The 15590-nt window shown below is 38.9% G+C and overlaps 1 protein-coding gene across 1 annotated transcript in view; it reads left to right on the top strand.

The window, feature by feature from the left end:
* Positions 1-15590, top strand: part of LOC140155801 (uncharacterized) — a 64304-nt gene that overhangs the window by 2948 nt on the left and 45766 nt on the right. The window contains exons 5-9 of the mRNA XM_072178772.1: positions 1667-1780; positions 7977-8093; positions 13000-13107; positions 13315-13581; positions 14410-14514. Of these exons, the coding sequence (XP_072034873.1) occupies positions 1667-1780; positions 7977-8093; positions 13000-13107; positions 13315-13581; positions 14410-14514 (711 nt within the window). The remainder of the gene's footprint in view (positions 1-1666; positions 1781-7976; positions 8094-12999; positions 13108-13314; positions 13582-14409; positions 14515-15590) is intronic.

Below are 15590 nucleotides of genomic sequence, written 5' to 3'. Positions count from 1 at the left end.
AAGCACCCCTACAAATGATAAATTACGATCCCTTTTTTAATTTTAGGGCCTTCCGTATGGAATGTCACACATGCCTACTCATATTCATAAGGTCATGTGTACAATAGGGTAAATAATTAAATATTTTATTTTTATATAGTATGTGATGGCGTAAACGGATGTCAAAACGGCGGCAAATGTATAGCAACAGATTGCTGTGTTTGTTTAGAAGGGTTTTCTGGTACCTTTTGTCAAACAGCAGATCCAGGTAAGTTTGATTATCTTGATGCTGTCGACATGAAATTAAATGGTCAGGGTAAAAAATGCCGCCTGCACTGTTAAGCTACAAATTAAATCTGCACATGATAAAAACATAAAATAATCAGGGACAAGCTCACTATGAGGCGAGATCAAATGGTCAATAATTGTAATACTTGGTTTAAAGCTGGTCTTATTTTTTTTTTTTGCTCTCCAGTATGTGATGGTGTCAATGGATGTCAAAACGATGGGGTATGTGCAGCAACTGACATTTGCTTTTGTCCAGATGGATTTTCTGGCAATCTTTGTCAAACTGTTGACAGTAATCCGGGTAAGCGGTATTGATATTATTTTAATAACGGCAGTGCGAACATTACTCGGGTTAATGATAAATAGCTTTTCGGTTGTTACTTCTGATACTGATAAGTAGTGCTTCTGTTCATTTCCTCATCATTTTATTTTTTATATAGTATGTGATGGCGTAAACGGATGTCAAAACGGCGGCAAATGTATAGCAACAGATTGCTGTGTTTGTTTAGAAGGGTTTTCTGGTACCTTTTGTCAAACAGCAGATCCAGGTAAGTTTGATTATCTTGATGTTGTCGACGTGAAATTAAATGGTCATGGTAAACAATGCCGTCTGCAATGTTAAGCTACAAATTAAATCTACACATGATAAAAACATAAAATAATCAGTTGACAAGCTCACTATGAGGCGAGAAGAAAATTAACTTTGTGGGAAAAGGTGGGTTTTGAGATTTCTTATACTAGATGGAAGGGCGTTGGCGGCTGTGAATGGGCAGAGAGTTGGCGGCTATGAATAGGCAGAGAGTTCCAAAGGCGCGGAGCAGCTGCCGTGAAGGGTTTATCACCAACGCCTTCCATAATGCATTTTTGAAATGAAAGGAAATCACATTTGATCTTGTATGTCCGCTATGCCGTGATAGGGGGAGAGTGCGTCGAGCTACAATTTCTTTTGGTGATATGGAGAAAGTGCGGGATTAAGACAGTGCCGTGGTCAGTTTGGGCAGTCCCGTTTACAGTGTATGTTGTACCGGGACTGTGGACTGTACACATCTACACTCACCGCTATTAATTTTAGCTAAAGTTAACAACATTATTGGTTTACTGTTCAGGATATGAAGGGTGGATCACATGCACAAACAAATAAACCATAAATTGACCACACTATGGATACAAAAATTCCACCCTTTTTAGGGGATCCAATAAAATTTAATATCCGAAGTTCCAACTTTTCCAACCCCCACCAAAGTATTTATGAACACTCTCATAAAATATCAATGTCTATTGAATGTGTGTATTATTTGCATGATGGTATGTATGTAGTGCAGGTAGTGTCTTTATTTACTTGTATTAGTTGCAATATACTGGGTTTAAATCTGGTCTTGCTTTTGCAATTGCTCCACAGTATGTGATGGCGTCAATGGATGTCAAAACGAAGGGATGTGTGTAGCAACTGACGTTTGCGTTTGTCCAGATGGGTTTTCTGGCAACCTTTGTCAAACTGTTGACAGTAATCTGGGTAAGTAGTGCTGATATAATTGAATTTAAGTCATTAGGATGATTACTTGCGTTAATGATAAATCTGTTTTTCTTTCGCGAATGCATTGATGATAAATAGTGTTTTGTTGATTATTTCCCATTACATTTGATTTCATTTTATAAGGTGTTGCAGTATGTGATGGCGTAAACGGATGTCAAAACGGCGGAGTATGCATAGCAGCAGATGTCTGTGTTTGTTTAGAAGGGTTTTCTGGTATCTTTTGTCAAACAACAGATCCGGGTAAGTCGGATTATATCTTGATATAGTCAACGTACGCGATATACATTGAACAACGCTCTCACGTGCAAAACATTTTGTTCAATTGGAGCAAATACAGCTGTTGTCTACTTTTAATGTAAATATAATTATTGTATTCAATTGAATATGCCGGCACTCATTTAACATTTCGCCAAGTATTAAATGCGCTACTGGGTGATGATGGATCATTACAATTTAAAATCATAATCACTTTGCAATTACAATTAAAGAGGATTTTCTGTTGCGAGGAGAAGCACCCCTACAAATGATAAATTACGATCCCTTCTTTTAATTTTAGGGCCTTCCGTATGGGAATGTCACACATGCCTACTCATATTCATAAGGTCATGTGTACAATAGGGTAAATAATTAAATATTTTATTTTTATATAGTATGTGATGGCGTAAACGGATGTCAAAACGGCGGCAAATGTATAGCAACAGATTGCTGTGTTTGTTTAGAAGGGTTTTCTGGTACCTTTTGTCAAACAGCAGATCCAGGTAAGTTTGATTATCTTGATGTTGTCGACATGAAATTAAATGGTCAGGGTAAAAAATGCCGCCTGCACTGTTAAGCTACAAATTAAATCTACACATTATAAAAACATAAAATAATCAGGTGACAAGCTCACTATGAGGCGAGATCAAATGGTCAATAATTGTAATACTTGGTTTAAATCTGGTCTTATTTTTTCAACTGCTCTCCAGTATGTGATGGTGTCAATGGATGTCAAAACGATGGGGTATGTGCAGCAACTGACATTTGCTTTTGTCCAGATGGATTTTCTGGCAATCTTTGTCAAACTGTTGACAGTAATCCGGGTAAGCGGTATTGATATTATTTTAATAACGGCAGTGCGAACATTACTCGCGTTAATGATAAATAGCTTTTCGGTTGTTACTTCTGATACTGATAAGTAGTGCTTCTGTTCATTTCCTCATCATTTAATTTTTTTTATATAGTATGTGATGGCGTAAACGGATGTCAAAACGGCGGCAAATGTATAGCAACAGATTGCTGTGTTTGTTTAGAAGGGTTTTCTGGTACCTTTTGTCAAACAGCAGATCCAGGTAAGTGTGATTATCTTGATGTTGTCGACGTGAAATTAAATGGTCATGGTACTGCATTGTTAAGCTACAAATTAAATCTACACATGATATAAACATAAAATAATCAGGTGACAAGCTCACTATGAGGCGAGAAGAAAATTAACTTTGTGGGAAAAGGTGGGTTTTGAGATTTCTTATACTAGATGGAAGGGCGTTGGCGGCTGTGAATGGGCAGAGAGTTGGCGGCTATGATTAGGCAGAGAGTTCCAAAGGCGCGGAGCAGCTGCCGTGAAGGGTTTATCACCAACGCCTTCCATAATGCATTTTTGAAATTAAAGGAAATCACATTTGTGTACTGAACAGTTTCATCTGTAGGATTGGTTTGGTTATCAAAGGTTTAATTTAGGTAAACAAATCCAGTAAACTACTCACGTCTTTAGCTTTCTGTATTGCACCACTAAAATACATAAACAAGGAGACCCGATCCGGCCAATCGTGGATTACATAGGTAGTATTGGGTACCAAACATCAAAGGCACTTGCAGACATTCTCTCGCCGTTAGTAGGGACAACCGATCATCACGTCACCAACTCAAAACAAGACATTAGAGATCATAAGAGACCGGCTTACTAAAGACACAACGTTACCCGAACGCACACGACTGAATGCTACCGACATCATGGAGCTATTAGAATTTATTCTCACGACGACATACTTCTCCTTCAGAGGTAACATCTACCGCCAGAAGTTTGGAGCAGCTATGGGTAGTCCTGTTAGTGCGATTGTGGCAAACCTATACATGGAATGGCTAGAACAACAAGCTATTGCCACGGCACCACTCGATTGTGCACCAAAATACTGGCGCCGTTATGTGGATGACGTGCTTGAGGTCATCAAAAGGACACCACAGAGAAAGTAACTGAACATCTAAACAAGGTGGACGAAACGGGGAATATTAAGTTTACGTATGAGGAGGAGAAGGATTGTAGCATACCGTTCCTTGACACATTAGTGGTCCGTAAACAAGATGGCAGCATAAAGCTTCTCATATACAGAAAGAAAACCCACACGGATCAATATTTGAACTTTGAATCACAACATCCCCTACACCAGAAACTCGGGGTCATTCGTACACTGTTTGACAGAATGGATAGCATAGTGACAGAGGAGGAAGATAAAAAGGAAGAAGAAAAGAAGATCAGAACCGCGCTCCAAAACTGTGGCTATCCAATGTGGGCAATGGACCGTGTTAAGCAGCAAATGTCAACAAGTAAGATCAAGAGTAACAGTTCAAAGAAGAGCACCGAATACAACCCGTCAAAGGGTATGGTAGTTTTACCGTACGTTGCAGGCCTCTCGGAGAAGCTCAAGCGCATCTTTTGGAAGTACAAAATCGCAACAGCCATGAAACCTCACAACACTATCAAGAGCTTATTAGTACACCCTAAAGACAAGAGAGAAACCAACCAGATGTGCGAGGTGGTCTATAACATCGACTGCAAGGGTTGTGAAAAATCATACATAGGTGAAACAGGGAGAGCGTTTGGCACACGCGGTACACGGTTGAAAGAGCACCAGAAAGATGCCGAGAAAGCGGAAAACAAGAAGTACACCCGTGCAAGACGGAAAGAATCTACCACAGAATACAACAAATCAGCAATTACGGACCATGTCGCTGCCGACAACCATGTTATAGATTGGGAGGGAGCTACAATAATTGACAAGGAAGCAAATCAGTTCAAAAGAAAAGTCGGGGAGGCCATATGGATCAGGAGAAAGGGGGCCGCCACCATGAACCGGGACATAGGCTCATACACTCTAGATCACGTATATGACTCACTGCTTGCACCATCACACTCTGGGAATGAGGCTACAGCCGCTTTCCGCAGGAGAAGCAGTGAACCAAGTCACTTTTGAGAAAGCCATCATCCAAGATGGCGAAAGCTAAAGACGTGAGTAGTTTACTGGATTTGTTTACCTAAATTAAACCTTTGAACACATTTTGATCTTGTATGTCCGCTATGCCGTGATAGGGGGAGAGTGCGTGGAGCTACAATTTCTTTTGGTGATATGGAGAAAGTGCGGGACTAAGACAGTGCCGTGGTCAGTTTGGGCAGTCCCGTTTACAGTGTATGTTGTACCGGGACTGTGGACTGTACACATCAACACTCACCGCAATGATTGAAACTATTAATTTTAGCTAAAGTTAACAACATTATTGGTTTACTGTTCAGGATATGAAGGGTGGATCACATGCACAAACAAATAAACCATAAATTGACCACACTATGGATACAAAAATTCCACCCTTTTTAGGGGATCCAATAAAATTTAATATCGGAAGTTCCAACTTTTCCAACCCCCACCAAAGTATTTATGAACACTCTCATAAAATATCAATGTCTATTGAATGTTTGTATTATTTGCATGATGGTATGTATGTAGTGCAGGTAGTGTCTTTATTTACTTGTATTAGTTGCAATATACTGGGTTTAAATCTGGTCTTGCTTTTGCAATTGCTCCACAGTATGTGATACCACCAATGGATGTCAAAACAATGGGAAATGTGTAGCAACTGACGTTTGCCTTTGTCCAGATGGATATTCTGGCAATCTTTGTCAAACTGTTGACAGTAATCCGGGTAAGTGGTGCTGATATAATTGAGTTTATGTCATTAGGATGATTACTTGCGTTAATGATAAATTGTTTTTCTTTTAAGAATGCATTGATGATAAATAGTGTTTTATTGATTATTTACCATTACATTTGATTTCATTTTATAAGGTGTTGCAGTATGTGATGGCGCAAACGGATGTCAAAACGGCGGAGTATGCATAGCAGCAGATGTCTGTGTTTGTTTAGAAGGGTTTTCTGGTACCTTTTGTCAAACACCGGATCTAGGTAACTTGGATATATCTTGATATAGTCAACGTACGCGATATACATTGAACAACGCTTTCACGTGCAAAACATTTTGTTCAATTGGAGCAAATACAGCTGTTGTTTACTTTTAATATATATATATATATATATATAGTTATTGAATTCAATTGAATATGCTGGCACTCATTTAACATTTCTCCAAGTATGAAATGCGCTACTGGGTGATGATGGATCATGACAATTTATAATCATAATCACTTTGCAATTACAATTAAAGAGGATTTTCTGTTGCGAGGAGAAGCACCCCTACAAATGATTAATTACGATCCCTTCTTTCAATTTTAGGGCCTTTCGTAAGGTCATGTGTACAATAGGGTAAATAATTAAATATTTTATTTTCATATAGTATGTGATGGCGGGTTGGGTGGATTATTTGTTTGTTACTCGGTGAATCGATGACCTGGATGGTGACATGTAGTGGGGGACTTAGCAATGTTTGCATCTTGACTCTTCAAATGTTAGGTTCATTAATGTTCATTGTTTAATGTTTTGGGGTTTTTTTTTTTTTTTTTTCTACGGGGCGTCACACTGATCACGCTGTGCGTTTAGTGACGTCCACGTCTCATTTGCATAATATTTGAATAGCTTTTCCTAATTATTTATTATATTTGTATTATTATAATCATTATTGTTATTATATATTTTGTATTGTACATTTTTTGCATGAGATGAAATAAACTATGAAACTAAATAGCCTTTCGGTTGTAACTTCTGATAATGATAAGTAGTGCTTCTGTTCATTTTCTCATCATTTTATTTTTTATATAGTATGTGATAGCGGAAACGGATGTCAAAACGGCGGCAAATGTATAGCAACAGATTGCTGTGTTTGTTTAGATGGGTTTTCTGGTACCTTTTGTGAAACAGCAGATCCGGGTAAGTTAATATATCTTGATATTGTCGACGTGATATCTTGAACAACGCTTTCACATGGGAAACATTTTAGTCAATTGGAGCACATACCGTTTTTGTTTACTTTTAATATAATTATTGTCTTCAATTGAATATGCTGGCACTCATTTAACAATGCCCCAAGTATGAAATGCTCTACTGGGTGGTGATGGCTCATTACAATTTATAATCATAATCACTCGCTTTAATGAAAAATAGATTTTCGGATGTTACTTCTGATACTGATAAGTAGTACTTCTGTTCATTTTCTAATCATTTCATTTTTTATATATAGTATATATAATCCACGGACAACATTTCTTTATGCAGTTATTATATAATAGCAGTTTCCAGTGATTTGCTTGCAGCTTTAGGTTGGAGTTGGGTAGTTGCCAATTTATTTGTACCAATGGTATTAAGAGTGAATCAAGTCTGTCATGTAATAGAAGTACAGTCTCCGCGCTGTAGCCCATCATTCCCCATCCTCCATCTTTCAATGTTGGAGAGGGTCTCCGGGCCGGGAGTATGCCCATATCAGGGGTCCAACAACATACTTACTAATTACCCTTCCATGTCGGTATTTCGCACATGCCTTGCTACATGAGGTATATACATGAGCTCATGGGTACAGGGTAAAAATTAAATATATACTTCAATGATATTGAAATGTACCTCATATATTTCATCCATGACAAAAATTACAAAAACAATTAAAGGGTCAATAATTGTAATACTTGGTTTAAATCTGGTCTTATTTTGCCAACTGCTTTCCAGTATGTGATACCACCAATGGATGTCAAAACAATGGGAAATGTGTAGCAAATGACGTTTGCCTTTGTCCAGATGGATATTCTGGCAACCTTTGTCAAACTGTTGTCAGTAATCCGGGTAAGTGGTGCTGATATAATTGAATTTACATCATTAGGATGATTACTTGCGTTAATGATTAATTATTTTTCTTTTGCAAATGCATTGATGATATTAATTACTGTTTTGTTGATTATTTCCCATTACATTTGATTTCATTTTATAAGGTGTTGCAGTATGTGATGGCGTAAACGGATGTCAAAATGGCGGCAAATGTATAGCAACAGATTGCTGTGTTTGTTTAGAAGGGTTTTCTGGTACCTTTTGTCAAACAGCAGATCCAGGTAAGTTGTATTATCTTGATATTAAATTAAATGGTCATGGTAAAAAATGCCACCTGCACTGTTAAGTTACAAATTAAATCTACACGTGATAAAACATAAAATATTCAGGTGACAAGTTCACTATGAGGCGAGAAGAAAATTAACTTTGTGGGAAAAAGGTGGGTTTTGAGATATCTTATAGATGGAAGGGCGTTGACGGATGTGAATGGGCAGAGACCTGGCGGGTGTGAATGGACAGAGAGTTCCAAAGGCGCGGAACAGCTGCCGTGAAGGGTTTATCACCAATGCCGTCCATAATGCATTTTTGAAATTAAAGGAAATCACATTTAATCTTGTATATCCGCTATGCCATGATGGGGGAGAGTGCAGGAGTACCGGGAACACTGTCACAAGTACCTGGAACACTGTCACGAGTACCACAGACATTGTCAGAAGTACCGGGGACGGTGTCAAAGTACCAAGGACAGTATCAGGGGTCCAATTTGCAAAACGAAAAGTTGGCATTAATTTTCTGAATCTTAAAAGTGAAAGTACAGTTTGGCGTTTAATGAAGAAGTTTGATGAGTTAAAGAAGCCTGATGCAAGTAAGCATTTACCAAATATGACTTGAAAGTAAAGCAAACTACAGGAAAGCAACTAATCAAAAATGCCTTGATTGATGTTTGGTCGGGGAAGATATTTTTAATGAATCTTTGTTGGACGAGAAACCTGAGGTAGTAACTGAAATCGGCGGGGAGGCAGTTAAATTGATAGAGTTGGAAATTCAGTTAGAACTGAGAAAAATAGAAATGGACCAAAAAAGAAAAACTGGAAATTATCAAGTTTGAGAATAACTTACAAAAAAAACAGGAAGATCAGATATGGAAAATAACATACCAATTGGTAAGCGCTCTTTAAAAGCAAAGTCATTGTTCATTGAATTTAGGGACCGTTCATTATTTATAGGGGAGGGGGGGCCGGGAGGATTTCAAAATTGAGTTCATAAAGTTACACAACTCCCCCTATTAGCAGCATCTAAAATTACATAACCCCCTATCGCTGCCAAATAAATACGTAACCCCCCCCCCTCACATCGAGAAATACATTTTGCTGGTATACCATGGCCGGATTCACCTTTTGATGGCCCCTGGGCATGGCAAACATGATTGCCACCTCTGGCTCTTCGTATAGAAGACACCCCTCTCCCCACAATTGTAATCCAAGTTTATTTCAATGCTAAAATTCAAAGAGAGATGTATCGGAGTCACCGAGCCAGGGGGCAAAATTTCCAAATCGTCCCACTGATCTGCTACTAAAAGAACATTACCGGGACAAATGCGCTCGAAGCGCGCGAAAAAAAAGCTAAAATGAACAAATTAAGGACAACGACAATATGTGCCCTAAAATCATTCCAAAGGATGATGCATATGGCTTTCACAACTTTTGGTTAATTTAATCCCAGTATTTTGATCCAGTATACAAGTTTTATGCTTTTTCCAAGCATCAGAAGCTATCAGAGGAGCTGCCCTAGCACTCATATTTGTGATTTACATTATAGAATGGATGGAATTATAACTCTCATTTTTGACATTCGTGTTCAAGTTCAAGATGATGAAAAACACCAGAATTTACAAGGGCACGTCTCGCAGATCTACTCACAGAATGGTTTTTCTGAGATAAATGCGCGAGAAGCGCGCAGCAATTTGGCATTTTGATACTAAAAAAATGGGATTAATTTAGGGTCTAAAATAGACCAAAAGGAAGATGCAAATCTTAAGTTTTGTCACAATACATCTGTCGACTGAGCAGGGGAGGGGACTGACTTGCCACCCTTCCATATGGCTAATGTGCTGATGAACAGTGGCGTAGATTTCTTTTTTACATGAGGTGGTTGGAAAAATTTCTTGAAGTATTATGTGAATCCAGCACTTTTTGGTGAGAGAATAAGTTTATGACACAAATGCGTGCAAAGCGCACAAAAATGTTGCCATATTGAAGCTAAACTCAAAATATGGTGTAGGAATAAATTCGCGCGAAGCGCGCAAAAATTGACATTTTGTGGCTAAAATGGCCAATTATGAGGTAAATATTGTAGTGAATCATAACCATAGTGAATAATTTAATATTAAATTTCACCTGACCCCCCTATCAGGAAAAATAAAATCACATAACCCCCCCTGTTTGTTAGAGTGAAAATCACATAGCCCCCCTACATTTTTTCCGGCCCCCCTCCCCTGTAAATAATGAGCGGTCCCTTACAACAGTGTGACAAAACAGGCGCTAAGCTAGTAACTTTTCGCACAAGATTTGCAATTGGTCATTGCTGAAATGAAGTATAATGGACAATATAAGTGTGCTCTTTCATTTAATGACATAAAATCTGACAAATATCTTAAAAATCATGGGGGTTTCGACTTTTAAAACCTACATTTTGGTCAAAAATTGTGCGTGAATGGGTCGTTTTCAACAGATTTACCACATTCTTGCTATAAACATTGAATTGCGTTATCTGTTGACGTAATGAAAAAAGTGGGGAAGTATTAGCTTTCGTTCGATATAATTCGGGTTGTTGACAAAAACCAATCACAGATGCCGTATTTTCCACTAGCTCACACAGCTCTTTTGATGCTCTGCACTCGACCGGGTAGTGTGAACAAAGAATGTGTAGAGATAATTGACTGCTTGCTTGGAAGCTCTTGGACGAAATTATGTGCTCAGGTGTATCGAGGTGAAAACTGTGCATAGATGCGTTTATAGAGAATCGTTTTGTAGCCAAACCTTTCCATATGAGAAAAACAAGAAAGGCTAAACATTGAAAAACAAAAACTAGCGATTGAAGACAAAGCACACCAAAAATGGAAATGGAAGAGAAAGAAGACCAAACAAATCTGCAAATAGAAGCACATTTGAAAGAAAAATAAATCGAGGAAAAGTACAAGTTTTAACAAGAGAAGTTAGCAAAGCTAGGTGACTAATACTCATCAAGATTATCCTGAAAGTCAAGGTTTGATGTTACAAAGTATGTAAAGCTTGTGCCTAAATTCAAAGAAAAAGAAGTTGACGAGTATTTTCAACATTTTGGAAAGGCGGGTGGAAAGGTAACTACAAATTTGAAATAGCCTAAAGAGCATTGGACCCTACTTTTACAAAGTAGTTTTGTGGGGAAGGGCAGGGAGACTTACTCAGCTCTACCAATAGAGAAGTGTAATAATTATGAAACAAACAGTCCTTTTAAGGCCTTGTGTCTGAAGCATAGAGACAAAACTTCAGAGATTCAAAAAAGCAAGCAGATCAAACCCATGTAGAATTTGCTAGAGTAAAAGAACAGATGTTAGACAGGTGGCTTGGTTCAAAAGAAGTCAAAGATTATTTCGGGCAACTTAGGCAATTGGTTCTTATAAAAGAGTTCAAGAAATGTGTCCACGCTGACATTAAATCCCACTTGGATGAAAGCGCTAGCAAAATGAAAACACTGAATCAGGCGGCAACGATGGCCGATGACTATGGCTTAACGCACAAGTTGAATGCAAGTAAATTTAGTCATAATAGTAGTTATTCAAACAAGTTCAGCCATAACCAACCTAAAACAAATCAGGGTGACACACATGAAGGGAAAACTCAGTCTAATCACAGCATAGTGCTGGTTGTATAGGGATCCCGGGGAGTTCAGATAACAAACCTAAAGGGGGGCTGAATGTAACCCCAAAATAACTTGCAACTGCTGTAGGAGACCGGTATTATTTCATAAGAGGCAAACAAGACTCACACCGGGACTCACAAAAGCAGCAAACATCTACAAGTATTAAATACTGTAGGATGTGCAGTGTCACTTGGGTCAAAGAAGCAAATAGTCAGTGAAATCAAGAAACAAGAATTCTCACAAAAGGGAGGTGACACAGACAAGGTGTGTGAGGAATATCAACCGTTTGTGTTAGAGGAAGTAGTATCTAACTCCGTATTTAGTTCCAGTTCGCAATCCTTGATCCTGATCTCTTGATCTCTTAGGACCTCCGCGAACAGTTCAATCACTCACCTATGTGAAAGAGCATTATCTGCAGCCGCACCAAAACTATGGAATGCTCTTCCCATTGCTTTCGCTCCACTATGCCCCTTCAGCAGTTCAAAACATCGCTGAAAATATCTTTTTATAAAATAACATAATTTTTGCTACGCTAAGCATTTTCGACCGATTTTGAAAATTCACCAAATTTCATATACTGGTATCAATCTTTGTCAATTTAGAGCATTTACTAGCAATTTTGGTATCAAATTGGAGCTATCAAGATTCTGCACACGACCGTATCAATCAAATGGTCATAACCTGATCAGGTTTTGGTGTATGACGCAGGGGCGTAGCAAAAGCATCAGGGGCCCATGGACAAGGAGCAGCACTGGCCCTTTTAACCAGGGAGGGATTTACCTTGTGGGGGCCCTGGGCCAGGCTAAAATTTGGAGGCCTCGAACTCACGTGCCGAGGAAGGCATGTACACTCAAGTCAGTGACCAAGTTTTGGTTTATGTATAATATAGAGAGGAACTAACATATTCTCTGATGTTACTAGGACATTTGCGCGCAGAGCACGCGAAAGCGCGGACAATTTTACAATTTGGCCTATTTTGGCCAAAAACATGCTGTTATTATTGAGTTAAAAGAAAAATGCATCGGCTGAATTTGGGGGCCCAGGACCCGGGCCTATCTGGCCCATTAGTAAATCCGACCCTGCTCTCCATTATCAGCCCTAATTTAATTTTCGCTTTTGTGCTCGGGGCCCCTGGACGGGTTACATAAGTGCGGACTTTCTTTATTTGAGTAGTTTATATTGTCATTCATAATATGTCCCACCCCTGCCCATGTTTGAGTTGCAATTAACGACCAAACCCTGGTCGCCATGTTTGATAGCCTTTTTTTAAATATTTATACCATATAGTAACATGGTTTTACCTGGACAGCCCAGAGTATTTTGTAACAGAAGATGGAGGATCTGTCCCTCTGAGAGTCCATCGAAGAGGTGTATTGAGCGGCTCACCAACTGTCAGTAAGTAGTTGCAGGCACTACTGAGATTTGCATCAAAGACGGAATCTGTAAGAGGAATTCGAATAAACATGAAACTTTCATCATGATGTTCACAATTTTTTATCGATATCCACACCTTTTATTTAGTAGAAGCTAATATGAAGCAATTTTATCTATCACTTCCATTTTTTTCCATTACATGTTTTTATTGGTTGGTTTATATTTCAGCATTCACAGCAAGCGACCGATCAGCCTTTTCAACAGAAGATTTTGGAAGTTTTTCTTCGGGAGGAATGGTAACATTTGCAGGGTTATCAACAACGGAGACAATTACTTTGGGTATTATCAATGATGAACTCGGTGAGAAAACCGAACAGTTAGAAATTCGAATATCGGTTTCGGCTCCTGGAAGTTCCCTCGGAGAGCTGTATAAAGCTACAGTGACTATTGCTGACGATGACATCAATTCAGATGCCGGTAGCACTGGCTTGTTTGGTAAGTTTCAAAACGAGTAGGTAGAAGTGGGTTATGGGTAGATGTGGATTGGTGTGGGTCGACGTGGATTATTGTTGTTATATGTGGATTAGTGTGGGTAGATGTAGTCTGGTGTTGGTATATAATGTGGGTTGGTGTGGTTAGACGTGGGTTGGTGTGGTTAGTCGTGGGTTGGCGTGTGTAGATGAGGGTTGGTGTCGGTACATGTGGATTGGTGTGAGTAGATATGAATTGGTGTGTACATGTGTGTTGATGTGGGTTAGTGTTAGATGTGGATTGATATGAGGACAGGTGTGAATTGGTGTGGAGCTTGTAGTAGATGTAGATTGTGTGGGTGGATGGCGTTTAATATAGGTAGATGTGGATTGGGGATGGGAAATGGAAGAAGAGATAACAATGGGGAAGGAGTGACAGATGGAAGGGGATATATTTTTGCGTTGCATTCCTAGATCCTTGGTACGCTTATACAACCGGGTAATGGATATCAACTCGCGTGAAAGGGCACATACAATTACATGACATGAAACGCGTCATTGTTCTTAGGCTCTGAGAAATGGCTCTGAGAGCATCTTTAATTGAATTCGGGTATTTTGAGCTATATAGATAGTTCGACACACCATGTCCTTCATGCAGTTTAATAGCTTCTAGTGATATTGGTGAATGCATTTCAATATTTATTTAAGCTCAGTCATACCACTCGCATTCTCATGTGGGTAGGTTACTTTAGTCCCCACCAACATGACCAATAAATTGTAAATGTTGGTCAAATTCATTTATTTGTAATAATCGTAACCTAAAATATTTGTAACTTTCATTTTGATTGTTCAGCATTTTACGCCCTTCAGAAAGGTCTTTATCACGTACGTGAGTCTCAAACCGCTGTGAGCATCGGTGTTGTTAGATATGGTGATTTGAGTATAGCCGGGACAGTCGGTAAGCATCGTCAAAAAGTCCTTCACATGCCCACAATGCTTTTGCCCTTCTGCCCAAAAGTGATGTCTTCCCAACGCTAGCTACAAACAATAATTGCCTTGCCGATACTAGAACACATGGCTCCCTTCAGCATCTATATATCATTACCATATAAAATAAATACTTTGACAGTTTACATTATTTCACAAATTTTGTATACTACGGTGAAGGAGGAGGTCATTTTTGTCAGTATTTCTTTTACTGTCAGTGTAGTCCTACATTGGAATTCTGTTACTGTGTAGTCCTATGGGGAGAAGATTCAACACATAGTGCAGTTATACTGCACAGCAAACATAATTCGACCTTTGCAGTACTTAAACCTGGTTAACAGGAAACTATTCCAGCAAAATCAATCGATAAAGTCTAGTCTATCCTCCACATTGAATGGTGGACTGCACTTATGCCCAAATATGGCACTTGCCAATCAATAATCACCCACTTGAAATCCCCGACTCGCTGTACTGACCAAAGTTATGGACAGATATGGGAGCTGTTTTTGCTGTTATCTGTCATTTACATATCAGGGTGGTACGAACATTTGCAGATGCCCCACATACTCAGTTTTTAGCCTACATGTAATGTATACATTATTCTTGATTGAGAGCAAGTACAAAAAATATCCGTCAAGTGGTTTAGCTTTAATGCCCTTCGGAAGAGAGCGCTCTACAAGTGAGTGATAGTCACTAAAAGTTGCATTCGATTTACACAGGGAATTTTGCAGGCCATGCCTTGCCCTACACAGCGTAATGTTTCCGTATATAAAATCATTTACTACGTCGGCTTTTTCATCCAATCATAGCGCGAGTAGCTCGTGACTTGTCACGAAATGACGTCAGCATAAATTACCGAAGATTGCGAGTTCATTCATAAATCTGCGAGTCGACCAGTTTCGGAAATAAGTTACCCATAGTGCTTAGCGTGAATCAAGATGGAGTCTGTTTTGCTACGGAGATGGTGAGTAAACTCAATTTTTCAATGCTTCAAACCCCGTAAAAAACGGCCCAGAAATGGATTTTTCCTGATTTTTCAAAAATTAA

This window comes from Amphiura filiformis, chromosome 6 (assembly GCF_039555335.1).
Source record: "Amphiura filiformis chromosome 6, Afil_fr2py, whole genome shotgun sequence".
Lineage (NCBI taxonomy): Eukaryota > Metazoa > Echinodermata > Ophiuroidea > Amphilepidida > Amphiuridae > Amphiura > Amphiura filiformis.
Note: the sequence above shows the minus strand (reverse complement) of the source record. Positions and strands in the feature narration are given on the sequence as shown.